General features: G+C 36.9%; 1 protein-coding gene across 1 annotated transcript in view; it reads right to left on the bottom strand.

Annotated features, from left to right (window-relative positions):
* LOC131435193 (homeobox protein six1) overlaps positions 1-14,619 on the bottom strand; it is a 78,028-nt gene extending 63,409 nt beyond the window's left edge. Inside the window, exon 1 of the mRNA XM_058602830.1 lies at positions 13,704-14,619. Coding sequence (XP_058458813.1) covers positions 13,704-13,970 — 267 coding nt within the window. The 5' untranslated portion in view covers positions 13,971-14,619. The remainder of the gene's footprint in view (positions 1-13,703) is intronic.
* Positions 14,620-14,968: the final 349 nt, after the last annotated feature.

The following is a 14,968-nucleotide window of genomic DNA, read 5'->3' as shown; positions in this document are numbered from 1 at the left end:
ACTCAGCTAGTAACACCATATACAGGGCATTACCTTCAGGCCATGAATATTCTGAACGGCCGTCGATGATGATGCACAGCCGGAGTATCCATAGACTGACCCACTTTTTATCACCAGTAACAGTTAGAGGCAAAAAACCTTTTCTTTTGTGCCGTTGGAACAGTTGTTCACACGTGAAGAAACGGAGCTCGACGTCCATTGGATTCAAATCATACGGCCCTCAATTCCTTACCTTTCGGAACATTCTCATTGGTTTTAAACGGTGGCAAATGTCTGGCTGAGAAACTCAGAGTTATTTTGCAAGTTCTTCTAGCGTTTGCGACGGGTCTTGATCGAGCAATTTCTCCAATTCCTCAACTTCAAACCAGAGGCTGAAATAAGCCCATTTTGCGCATGAAAATTAGATTCAAGATTTTCGATTGTGAATCAAAAAACCGAGCACCGTGAATTAAAAAATCGCGATTATATTTTAAAATGTGGGAACTGTATATTACACAGAGTAGCAACAGACCTTATGCATACGCGCTCTTTTTAATGCGCTGAGACAAATTTGTTCTCATTCTCAGAAGACAACCATGCGTAGGCGAAGAGCTTTAGTTGCTATCACTTGAACTCGTTCGCGCATTTTCGTTCCGTACGTTCTCAGCGCATTTAGCCATGAACGAGGTTCGAGTGGTCCAGTTTAATAACATTTATGCAATTTTATAAGAATATTAATCCCTACGTTTTTCGGCAGTTGTGTTTTCTGATATTTATTTAATTACTTTCCTTGGCGTACGGCACAATATTGCTAATAATTAGGTTTTCAGAAGCGGGAAAAAGTATCTGTAACTATTCAATCATTCGAAAGTTTTCTTCTATCTCTTTCTTGAAAATCTTGATGCGATCTTGCTCAACACCACCTTAAAATTTATTTAAAATTGTTTGCGTGGTCATACATAAAAAAAACCCATTCAATTTATGATCTAGAATAAAGAGAGAGTAATCACGTTAGTAATTTTAGTTATATTAAACTACTTTTCAAACCTGATCGATAGTTGGAGTAATTTTTTACACTTTAACCACCCGGTGAATGACCATTAATGGTTAAATCCGGGATGAATTAAAATAACAATGTAATAATAATAATAATAATAATAATAATAATAATAATAATAATAATAATAATAACAATAATTCACTTTAATGAATTTTGATTCCGAAAAATATTTTAATAGACATATATTATCGAATAAGATCAAAATAAAAATATCTTATTTCTATACAATTAGAATAAAATGAAAGGTTCGTCATCAATATCCCGTATTCGAAAATCGTAAAAAGTTTCCATGTAAAAATCAACACATTTACTCTGAAAGTACCGGCTAAGATTTTATCCGGTTATCCTATTCAAAGCTTTTTGCCCGGTTCTTGCACTAAAAAAGGCTCTAAACGTTTTCTGCTCTGGAAAGTTCAAGTCCGATTTTGGCATACAAAGTATTAATTCTGTTTTCGTATTCAAAACTAATTAAAGGGGGTTTCAACGATAAGTTGCACTTATTAGCCGTACATATAACGCTCAATCACTTATTAAAATCACACAGAGATTTTTTGATAAAAAGCTTTGGAAATTAATGTTTCATTCATGGTAACTTGAATTATTCATTCATGGTAACTTGAATTATGAATTGAATTTTATTCAGATTCAACTTCCGATTCCGCAATTTCTGAATTATGAGACTTTTAACCTCATGGTTATTCAACTCTTCGGATCAGAAAAACTCCGCACAAAAAAAAATAAGTAAAACCGGCATAATTCCACACAAAAAGGTTATAAATCTTTAAAACTGATCTCACACATACATTTCAAATTACCTTTTATGCCGAATAAATGAACAGAATTAGGAATTTATTCAAAAAATATTACGAGTTTGATTTTTATGCTTATTTGACACAAAGTGTTGCTGAGAATCTACGAATAGTTTAGGTATCATTTTTTCATCTAATTAGAAAGCCATACCCAAATGTAAAAGATCCTGCAGTTGAATTCTTGAACTTAACAGACAGTTAACTTCGAACATACTCTTGAATCAGGTCGGGAAAAATCAAGATCAAAAAATCATCAAATCATAATCACTAGTGAAGATGATCACTTGTGATCTTTACCAATAAAGATCACTACTGATCTAATCCTTTTAAGATCAGTTGATCAGTGATCTTTGAATCACTTCGATCTTCCGTCACACATAATCGGTAGTGATTTTGAGCTACTATTTCACTGATTTCTGTAAGATCAAATCGCTGGACGATAGCCCGGGTTGGAGGGTCACTGCATAGGACACTGGTCTCACAAGCCAGTTGCCGTATGTTCGAGCCTCAACCTGGTAGGATTCTTAGTGTCAGCTATGAATCGGCTGCGAAGTCTGTTGAAACAGAAAGGCTAAATTGCACGAAAGGAATGTAATGCCAGGACTTTGATTTTCGATCAGCTTTGAGTGTTGTGGAAGAAAATCACATATGAGCAAGATCAGACATGAGTGCCGATTGATTTACTTCTAAAATCGTTGATCCCGATGAGAGGTCCTACAGGAATTTTTAACTATAAATGACGCGTATCAATGAGACCTTAAAAATCATAGAAAAATTGGCAATCTTGTACCTTTGGGAAGTTTAGCGATGGGTGATTCGGAATATTAAAGGAGCATGTACATCAATGTTTCTCGTCAGTTCATATGCTTGAGGATGCTCAAATTGGGGAAAATTGTCAATTTGTAACTTTCCGGAATGTTCCTTCAGCAGTCCTTATCACCAGAGTTGGGAAAAATACCGGTTCCATGGTATGTTCATGCACTAATTAGGTTAAACTTAATAAAACGCTATTTAACATGAATTTGATTATTATAGAAGTAACAAGAGCGCAGCATTTGGCGCAGTGTTTCAATGGTGCGTTCGAATTGGCGTAGCAAAATCCTGCACTTCTGTGTAAGATATTCAAGCTTCAAGCACTTTGTGATTCGACATGTTTTTCTTATCATTATAATTATTATTAATTGCAGCATGTATGTTAATATTATTAGCTGCTTTTATTGATGGTATTACTCCATTACGACGGTATCACTAAGTAAATTTCAAATACATCACGAAACATGGAATTTCGATGCGACCGACGAAATAAACTCACCTAACGAGCCTAAAATTATTAATATCGGATAATCCATATCCGAGAAAACTGAGCGGTAATCAGTTTTGACGTTTTTGTCACTTATACCATTATATCACCGGAACCGTAAGTGATAGCCATTTGAAGTTCAAACCTGTTTAATGAACACAGAGTAGCATTAAAACGAGCCTAACTTTGTTGAAATGTTGATTCCGATTATCAGACAGTGATACTGATAACGATGAAGACATTTTGTCGTGAATACGACTTACTTTACTATGGGGTGCCTTTTCAAAATTTACCCTCTGAGAGAGTGATAAGTTTTTGATCGTGAATATCTCTTGTTGTATCTAACGAATCAACATAATTTTTGCTACATGCCATCGGAAATATGATCACAATTTTATGACAAAATATTCAGTTTTGTGACATAATCTCAAATAATTCAAAATTAATCTTTTCTGAAATGTTTGGTATAAACGAGTATCAAAGAGGATAATACATAAAGCGCGTTTGCCTTTCTCGTATTTTGAAAGCTCATAGCTCAGTGATCTATGAAAGGATTTATATAATCTAACTACCAATAGAATAGAAATTTTTCAACTTAAACGTGTATAGCAAAAGCATTGAAGTATTTCAATAGTACACTATTGAAAACCCTATCTCATTTGACCCATGTCAACACCAGCCAATCAGAACGCGTTCTGAAGAAAAGAACAAAATATCTGCTGCTGTACAACAAATCGTTCGAGAAAAATGATCCGAACAGTGTTTAATATCGTAGTGAGTTCCACAATTTGACCCTTCTAAATGCTAGAAACGAATCCCTACAGCATATTAATAGTTTCGTTCAATAAATTATGCAAATCCTTAATAAAATAATCGATATTAAAATTCTGTATGCGGCTATTTTTATAGCTGTTAGGACCACCCATTAGTGAAAAAGCTACAAATGAAATCACGTAAAAAGAAACCTCTCAAAAAAATTGAATCAGTTTGAATCAGCCACTGCGAGCAGATGTATTTTGTGTCGTTTGCAAAGCTAGTTTCGCTTTCGGCAAGAGCGATTACGTCACAGCTGCCAGTCATTTGCATTGGGGAAAAAACAACGTCGGAGAGCATTACGCAAAATTAGCCGTTCTAACGGCTCTAACAGTTTTCTAAAGAACTATTAGGATTTGTTGTTCGCAAATCGAAGGTAAATATCCTCAGTTTAGTGCAAATCTAGAACAGTTTGATTAGATTTGTGCACTTTTCGCTGTGTGAAATTCACAGTAATCAAGATCAAGTGAAGCCTTCTTTGTTATTTGTGGAAATGTGAAAAAGGGGAATGCTTGCATAATTCATACAATTGATCAACTAATTGATATTCGGAAGTGTTAAGGAACATGTCAGTTCAGTTTTTGCAATGACTGAGCGGAAATATATATTGGAGAAGCCAAGTGAAAGAAAAACTAACAGAAAAGATGAATTTTTGGAAAAAGATACGCTCAGAGACAGGACTCGAACCTGCGTTCTTATGCATTCCGTGCATACGCGCTACCATTTCGCCACTCTGATCTTGCTTTAGCCACACTAAAACTCACAGACATGGTTAGCAACGTACATCGAACATGGTCTACATCCTGGCAGTCACCCGACCGACACCTTATATCCAAACATCTTCTCTATCCATCAAACACTAGTCCTCTCGCTTTATACCTATTTCTCCGATCAAGCATTGAGTAGGAGAGTGTATTTATAATCGCTTGTCACCTTCTTTAATGGTGCCAGTCGCTGGCTGGACATCGAACCTGAAACATTTCGTTCTCCGGTTACACCGAAACCAAACAAGGGAGGGAGAAACCGAACACGGCATTGGGAAGTAGAAGAATGAAGGTTTATGTTATTTTAGTAGTTTTCCATCATGAAACACTGAAGTGTCGCTCATCGCGTTTTATTTACAACTCGTTTATGAAGAATCTAGAGGGGCTTCTCAACCACCTGTAACGGATTCGTCTTTGCATAATTACGTCAATTTTGCTTATTTGCCGCATCAACCAGGTGAAGTAGGCTTCGTCGCTCATCATTATATCGTTTAGAGGAATCTCACCACTGCCTAGCATTTGAGCATCTTGTTCGAGAACGAAAACGAGCTCCACAATCTGTCGGATTCAACATCTGAGCGATAGCGATTTTATATGAAGGAAACGATGAATCTTCTTTGACTTCGATGAAAAGAACGACAAGAATTTTGAAGAGCAGCCGCATGTTTCTTATCCGAACGCGCAAGACTTTTCACAAGAGCCGATCGAACTCGTTCATCATTCTCTGGTGTCCGGACGTGGCCCGTAAATTTTATTTCATACGACGACCGTTAAAATGATTCTTCAAAAACGAGTTATAAATAAAAACCCGGTGAGCGATACACCTTGTGCTCCATGATGAAAAACTACTAGGCGAAAATAAATCTACTTTCCGATGCAGTGTAACCGGAGACCAAATTTGTGCAACCCTGTACAGTGATGTACAAACAAACAATCTTTTCGTTTTTTTTTTGAAGAATCACAGAAAACTATTTTGAAAAATACCACTATATTATACATGAGAATATGATTTGTAATACGAAAGGAATCATTACACCACTAGGTGGATTAAAACAGGTTTTTAAAAGACCATAGTGTTTGTGTACATTATTTTTCCGGCTTCATCATCTGTTAGTTTCGCACCATTGAAACCGTTTTTAACGCAAAATTTAATGCAAACTCGTTGTTGAAAATTCAATTCCAATTCCATGAAAATTGTGCAAAATCGAGGATACGCACAATCCCAGGTTTACTCAATACAGCGTAACTTTTACAAATATACAGATATCAAGCTCAAAATTTGATAGAATGTCAATGACAGATGTGACAAACTAAAAAAAATCTAATCTAATCTAACTGAGAGCGCCACACGGTGATGATTGCGAGAACTTCTGGATCAAGGTAGTAATATATACCTTCCAATTCAAATTGAATTTCTCTGCTACAACAAAGTTTTTTTGTCATTGCTACACAATGACACAAACGATACAAAAAATAAAGAACAGTTCAAGTTCTCATCAACTACGAAAGCAGTGATGGTGCATCAATAGTCGAAGGTGCTATTAGCAAACCAATAATATTGTTTTAAGTTTACAAAATTGAATTTTGGAAACAACTGACAAAAGAAATTGGCTAAAACATTATTTTGATGAAAGAAATATATTTACTATGATAATACTAATTTGAAATACCATTGAATTTCATCAATATTACGTGTGCAATATTCTACGAAGTATAACAGACATAATGATACTGATACTTATTTCGGTTGTAATTCATGGATTATTAATGGAATTCAACGGTATTTCAAATTAGTACTTTTTTACTATTCATGTTCTCGCACGGAAGCCCCGAAAAGTCAACTGACATTATCTAATAGTAAGTAAAAAACTGATTTTAATTAATGACAAACATCTATATACAAATACATTAACAATATCAAACCTAAGGAGTGTATCGAAAATAAGCTATCCACAAATTTTTCTTTCAAATTTTGATAAAAAACGATATTTTATTCAATCTAAAAAATGATCATTTATTGTACGAGGTTAAACTTGAGTATAATGAAAACCGGATTAAATTTAAGTTATTTCTTCATGAATTTTCGAACTTTTGATCGAACGCTCTTCATCAAGTTCCGGACAAGTGTTGCATCGCATTTTTTGGACGCTTGAGCCTAAATTTTGTTGAACTCCTGCATGTTCCCAGCTATCTTGCCAGTCTTCTTGAAGACCCTCTTCACAATTGCCCAGTAACGTTCGATGGGTCGAAGCTGAGTGCAATTTGGTGGATTGATATTTTTCTCAACGAAATTTATACCTTTTTCCGCAAGCCAATTGAGAGTGGTTTTGGCATAGTGAGCCGACGCTAAATCCAGCCAAAACAGTGGAGGTGTACTATGCTTGTTATATAAAGGCAGCAATCTCTTCTGGAGTCACTAAGATCGATAGATTTCTGCATTTATAGTTCCGGTAGTGTAAAAAATTGTTGACTTCAAACCACAGGAACATATTGCTTGCCATACCAGTACATTTCGACCGAATTTCTCCACTTGAATCGTCCTGTCCGCATCGCTCACATCCTCCCCAACGACGACAGTAAAGTATTGTGGACCTGGTTTTTTTTGTTCATTCCTATTATAATTGTTTAAACACATTCTTTTTTCTAGAAATGGTATTCAAACTCATTAATTCATGATAGGTGGGAGCCAACAAGCTCTTATCCCATGCCTCTAGAATGACATTTGCCAAAGCTATCAAACGGACCCAAGTTCTTCGACATCAGTTGAGATATCTTTGAGAAAGCAGTATGGTTTGTCGGTTACGTCACTTATACGAAAGAGTCGATTTTATATTCAGAACCGAAAGAGTTCACCGTGAGCCGTTTGAATATTTTGGATGAGCCATTTCAATATTTTCGAAATAAGTTTTGGTATCTCCGAGAAAAATAAAATTATCGGTTACGTCGCATAAACATAACTCAGTTTGGAATCAGTCACTTAAACATAACTTAAACCAGTCACTTAAACATAACCCGTTTAGGTCAAAAGGTTCAAACCAAATGCAAAAAATGGATAAAAAAAAGTTGAGAGCAAAAACCTAACACGGATTTAGGAAGGCAAAACAACTTAATTACTAGAACTGGAACATCCGAGGGACTGGGGTCCACTAGGAGATTGATAGTACCTATTATCTTTCTCCGGACAGTACCAGCCCAGATCCACTGGATTCCTGCTTCCATGTCGACAATTGCAGGAGTGTCTTTTTTCCTTCAGTTATTCAGATACATCTGATTACTCTATTTTACAAAATTATCTCTTCATTAAACTTCATTCAACTTATCAATTTCCGGCTAGCTGTTGAGAAAAGTTTTGTTTGATATTTGGTATTTTTTCTTCTTCCATGTTATTGCTTGTCTTCTACGGTTATAAACTAGTTGAAAAAAATCAACTATTGCGAAGATCCAGTAAATATTATTATGTAATAACAGAAATAATATAGATACTTGTTTTGATGATAAATTAATAATTTTTTCTCGGTAGACGACTACCCAGATCAACCAATATAACAAATTAATAATAAAACAAATTTTTCGTGTTTAATAATAAACATAAATAGTGTTTAAGTGGAAATTATAACCAATCAAACGCGCGTGAAATATGTTGACCTTTGTTTGACGATCTAAAATGATTGGTAATTTAAATGATTGTTTAAATCCTATTCACTCGTTAATTTTGTAGCAGGTAATTTCATTTAGAAAATAAAAAAGAATTTTTCGTAACGAGATGTGATACGAATAAGATGTGAGTATCAAGACTTCCCGGGACTTCAATATTGAATATTGATATTGTTGAAACGTTCACTCGGGAAGTCAGTGAGTTTAGTGGTACATCCAAGCATCTTGAAACCGGAACATACTGAGTCGCGCACGAATAATACCAATACTGAAATTTTTACTAACAAGTATCCTCCTCCCTTGACACTTGTGGAGTGCGCAGTAGTATATACGGCCTCTAGTAACAACAAGTGTTGGACTAACATTCCTTCCCATTCCTTAGGCGATCTACATTCGGGCCTGGCCGGCTCCGGTACTGATCAATGAATTTTGGAGTTACCAGAACATGTACATTGAATGATGATTTACCAGTCCCAGGTCGGATCATCTAGAAACTCCCTGTACAATTTCAGCTAATCCCGATCAGTATGAGCAACCAGGGGTGGTCGCTCAAGCTGAAGCTCAAGAACTGGACAAAAAAGCGGTTTTAGCATTCTAATCTTCTTGTCCGGTTATTGCAATTAAAATGTTATGAAACGATTTTTTGTACTGCAAGTCCGTGTAAGGTTTTTGCACTCATTGTATTTATATGGATTTCTACATTAAGTTTCACTCAATCGATTTTTGCATTCTGCCACTCATTTGATCTTTAACCTTGGTCAAAGCTAAAGGAATAGTAGCTTTCGAACGAAGCTAAAATTCTTGAAATCGACTTAGTCATCTCCGAGAATATTGAGTGGATAGAAAAGGTGTAAGAAAAAGCACACAGATATGCAACCACTCATATTTTCGAATATCGTCAAGCTGAATCGAATGGTATGTAACACAAGGGGTCTCCAGGGCTGCGATTTCTTAAGCATCCTTGTAATCTGTGCATAAATGAAAAAAGCCTAATACAGCTATTCACAATAATTATAACCTGTTGATAACAATGCCCGGTTTGGTAGTTCAATGCATAGGGCGTTGGTCTTATAAGCCAGTTGTCATATGCTCGAGTCCCGGCCTGGAAGATTTCTCATGCCGTTTTTCATTGAAAAACACTGGTGGCGTGAATTGCTTTGGTTTTGCACTTTCGAGCAGAAGTGCAGTTTTTTTGAGGTGTTTTATTGTCATTTCTGCTCGAAAGTGCAAAACCAGAGCAAACCACGCCACCAGTGTTTTTCAATGAAAAACGCCATCTGTGTCAGTAGGATCGTAGCACCAGCCATGCAATGGTTCTGTACGTTAAGAATCGGTTTCGAAGTTTGTTGAAACAGTAGGTCAAAATCCACAAAAGGAATGTAATACCAAAGCTTGCTTTTTGATAACAATGGGTGTGTGAAGTCCGTAATCGAAAAGAATAATTGATTCGGATTCGCACAAGATTTGAAAAGGAAAGAAGAATAAGCTAAGAAAAAAATCTGTTTGATAATCAGGGTTAACCTAAGTTTGGGCTTAGGCCACATAATAGTTTTTACTTTTCTTTGAGCTTCGTCTTAGACTCGACAGTGCAGAGCAGTTCAAATTGAACTGCTTAGTGCAAACTTGAACAGTTAACCCCTAAATTTCAATACCTGAAACGGCCAGTATTAGCCGAAAACAACGTTTTCGTTCGGCACGTCAGTGAAGACATGGCACATCGGTGCCAATTAAAAAGTGTTTTGCAAATAGCAATAACTTTAAGTCTACTTAGCGGTTCAAGTTGAACTGTGTAAGATTGCACTAAGCAGTTCAATCTGAACTGTTCTGTACTGACGAGTCTGAGACGAAACGTAAAGAAAAGTAAACTGTCTTATGAGTTGCTGCACTGTGTTGTGATGTAATGACGATCTGCACGAATTACACACTGATTGCATCATGTTTCCTTATAATTATTTATCAAAATACCATTCAAACTCTACTGACCGAACCCAACATCGTGCTAGTGTGATCCATCGTTCATACGGTAGGATAAAAATAAAGAAGACAAGAATTATTGAAATTTCTTCCACTAAGCGGAAGTACGACGCCTCATCTCACTCTTCCTTGGGTGCCACGGAGTTTATGATTGGAATTGATATACGGACTAGGATTCGTGCAAGCAGTATGATCATTAAAATTAAATTGTAAACTTTCTTTTATTGTTCAAATGCAAGATCACTAGACTAAAGAGAAAGATTAAATTTCTTTAAACTCTATGATGACAAAATCGGACGACAAATATTACCAAAACATGCAGTCGTCCCAGGACGATCGACTAATTACATCTCTAATTGTAGTTTGCAAATTCGATCTGAAAGAACTCTCGATGTGGTGAGTTTTGGAATACAAAGGGTTCGATTGGTGATCGATGTTAAACCACAAAGGATATGATACCTCATTTGCAAACGAAAATCATTTAATGGCGTTTTTCATTGAGAAACACTGGTGGCGTGGATTGCTCTGGTTTTGCACTTTCGAGCAGAAATGGCAATGAAACACCGTCAAAATGTTGCATTTCTGCTCGAAAGTGCAAAATCAGAGCAATCCACGCCACCAGTGTTTTTCAATGAAAAACGGCATAAGAATCATAGGTCATTTTGTATTGGCTCAACAGGCTACTTTTTTTTTGCTCGGATACTCAATGTTATGAAAAATATTCTTCGTACATCGAGTAACAAGTAACATTGACAGCAATCAAAGTAGTCGGTTGCGTTGACTGTCTACATCGAGTACGTGTTGAACACCACCGCGTACCAAAACATGCAGTGCTCGAGGACACCGAGATGATGTTTTGTTTCGGATTTGTAAACCGTTTTGCTGCAGCTACCAAAAGAGTCTGTGCATTTCAAGTCTGTTCATTTCAAGTCAGGAAAGTTCTCACAAAGGAAGTTTTATTTGAAAAGATTGAAGAAGCTAGATGTTACGGAATCGACGCCCTCGACGAATAATACTGGGTAGACGTTAGCTGCGGAGATTTCCTCGGCTAAGTGCGGAAAGAACTGTCAGTCAAGAAACGCGGAGAGAACTGTCAGTCAAGAAACTTAGTTACATGCAGTGCTGTAAAACTTCATTCAATTCAATTGAAATCGAATGTGTGCACACACTGACGAGCACTCTACTGCAGTAAACTTCACATTCTCGCACCGAATGGGCATCATCCCGCTCTTCATTCGTTTCTCTCTCAACCGAAGCTCAGTTTAACCACCGTCAGTTTATCTTTTGAAGTAACAAAATATCTTTCACAATTGAATGACAGAGCGGCATTTAAGTGAGATTCATGTAAACATTCGAATTGGTTCAAGATAAGGATGAAAGGTAAACCAGTCACATTATCATTTTCAAAATAGACATCTCAATACATTTCAAACAGTCGAAATTATCGATTTTAACTTGCTGGTGATAATAGAAAACTCAAATGAGAACCGCCACCTTTTATTTATCGTTATAGTCGAGTTCTATTTATCGTTTATAGAGAGTTTTGTGTTATCGAGTTGAAGTTTATGCCTATTCATTTGCACTTGCTCACTACCCACAGTGAAGATAAGGAAGACAATGAAATAGGTAGACTACTGGCACTACAAACTGAGCAAGCGAAACTTCAAGTGACTAGGTACGGTTATTCAATTGACGATGAATTCTGGGAGCTTCGGCAACAGAGATAAAATGAATGAGAAAGGATTTGCTGACAGTAAACGGCCATAAATTTAATTTTCATCAAAAAATATTCGATTAAGATGAAGTTTTACCGCACTGGTTACATGAGTTTCCCAGGCTAGTTTGATAAACTAAAGCTATTTGTTAAACCTAAACCCAATATCAGTCAAAACGCGTATAAAACTCAACGTTAATTATTGATCGAATGATTCGTAAGTGAATTTGCTAGATATATTACAATTAACACATTCGCAAATATTTTTTGGATATAGGAGAGCTTTCCAAAGTCGAAATCGTTTATTTATACCCGACTTTAACCTAGTTACGGTCGTTCGCCGGAAATAAAAACAAGTTTAATGCAAATAGCTATGCATCACATACAACTCGCTCGTTAGGAAACAAAAGGTGTCAAATATTGCAAAAAAATACATGATTTGGCAATCAATTTGCTCTTGTGGAAAGTGTAGCACTCCACTTGTGATAACCAGTACGCTCAATAGGCACGAATACATAAAGGAATGCCTCCAAAAGCGGCTACTTACACTTCTAAGGTCACACGCTTTTCTGGCTGGATTTCACCTCGTTCCATAACTCGAGAGATGTGTTGGAGTGGAAACTAATGAGGCTAACTTCCGGCAGAAGGACCCGAACACGCCGGATCTGTAGCCAATTGAAAAGTACTGGATTATAATACAGCAGGCGAAACATCTTAAGAAAGTGCAATCGGAGGAAGATATGATGAAAAAGTGGATTTCCACGCAATGTTTGTCCAAACGTTGTACAAGACCTTATGAGTAGTGTAAAGAAGATGGTTGGTGCATTTGGATATAGTATTGAAATTGAATTAAGTGAATGTGGAAAAAGTTAAATTATAACTTCGTTTTGATGTCCTGAATGTTTCTTGTGATGCAATTTGAATCCGAACACGCTTTATTGAAACACTGTTATGTCAACTGAGTCTTCGTTGTTAAAACATAAGAATATATAAAACACTTAAATAATTGTTTCTTTCTAATAACTGCACAGAAACTAATAAAGAAATTTACTCGACATGTAATTCCATGATACTTTGAAATAGACATCAATTGAATTAAAAATTTGATTGAAAACCATCATCGATGTAAGAGTAAATTAGAATGCCTTGCTTTTTCAATGAATTATACAACATATTTTAATTTACGCTTAGTTTTGCTTTTAAAGTATATTGAAAAGTGAAGATTTGAGGAGTAACTTTATATTCAATCTTCTGCTCCGAATATGTGCATGAAAATGCAATGTTTAGTTATTAGTAGAATTGATTCCTGTTTGAGTACATGTCTGTTCCAGATTTACAATTCGTTTCATACTGGACTATATGTTTGAAATTACTTAGCTTGTCTTCATTGCCATTGCTCGAAAACACACAGTTTTGTTACAACAGACAACAAATATTTTACTTGCAATACAGTTTGCATCTTCACGAAAAAATTTTTTTCAAAACTCAAGCTAATATGCGAACACTTGCTTGCTTCTACTAGCTAAACAGTTTGCAGATTCAAGAAAAATAATTTGGCAGGACTCAAGCTAACAATTTGGTTATGAATAAGAGAAATGTGAAGGTTTAGCGATCCTTGAAAAATGTCAACACTCACCTCACAAACACACGCAACCTGCTCCTGAGTAAATCCAAAACTGGGCATTGATTCCCGGTCTCCATTCTGGCCCATCAAATCCAGATCATTATCGTTGTTGTTATTGTTGTTGTTGTTGTTATTATTCAACCCACCAACGCCAGCACCGCTCCCGCTACCGCCACCAGCCATCGTCGCCAACACGGCACCCTGTGGACTAAAATTTGGGGGCGTTTGTTTGCTGGCCGCCGATAGCTCATAATAATCACTACTCGGATGCTGCAGCATGCTAACTCGATTTGGGTAACAAATCCTACAGTTGGTAACCTAATTATTGCCTACCAATACTTTTTCCCGCAATCAACTAATCACTAATTTTCACCGAAATCGTTGAAACACACCAAAGCACGATGTAATAGCATATGATGCGCCTGTTAGATGCACGAGCTGATGATCACCTTTCCGTTCCAGGTGACACGTTCTAGAATTTCACTCCGACTAAAATGCTTCGCCGAACACTGTTTACATTTTCACATGCTGTAGCCGTGCGCGGCCAGAAATTCACCCGTCAAATATCGCGACGTTTCGTGCTCTTTATTGCGGTGGCTAAAAATAGCTCTACTCTCGACTTTTGAAATAGCCAAAATTGTACACCGTGTACAATGTTGATCAACATAACATTCTGTCACAAAATCCGACGGTGATCTGATCTAATACTTTCTGAGTCGCAACAGCAGCGCAATGCGAGGAACATTAATCAACACATTAATCTTCGCAGATTCTGTTGGCTCAAATTGCACACCATCCACTGTGAGATCACACTGACCGCAACATTGCACTCCTCGACAACACCGAATAATTCCATCAATTTCACCGATCGTCACACGTTGATTGCATTCCCGAGATGCCCGACCTTAGATGCTTCCGAATGCCACGAGCGATCGTCTCATACTGAGATCCTGACCGTTGAACTTGTGTGTATTACCAGCAAACTCTGGTTGTCACTCACCAACACATCGCTCGGCACTCAATCAGTTCGGTACGACGATAAGGCTGAGAACACACAGCGCATGCTCGTTTGAGCGAGGGGTGTGGCTCTTGAAATGAAGGTGGAGCTTGGAGCCAATAATCATAAATCTCTCGGGATCGGAGATAACAACTCCGCTTTGATACCCACGGCAATGGTTTTTTACCTGTAGAGCAATTACTGCTATTCATTTGCACCAATCCGGAAGAAGAAATGGTGTATAGTGTGGTAGGGTTTAATGCAGCAACGTTGCATTGGA

The sequence above is a fragment of the Malaya genurostris genome, chromosome 3 (assembly GCF_030247185.1).
Source record: "Malaya genurostris strain Urasoe2022 chromosome 3, Malgen_1.1, whole genome shotgun sequence".
NCBI classification, from domain to species: Eukaryota; Metazoa; Arthropoda; class Insecta; order Diptera; family Culicidae; genus Malaya; species Malaya genurostris.
The sequence above is the reverse complement of the archived record's forward strand: the minus strand, read 5'-3'. Positions and strand labels throughout refer to the sequence as shown.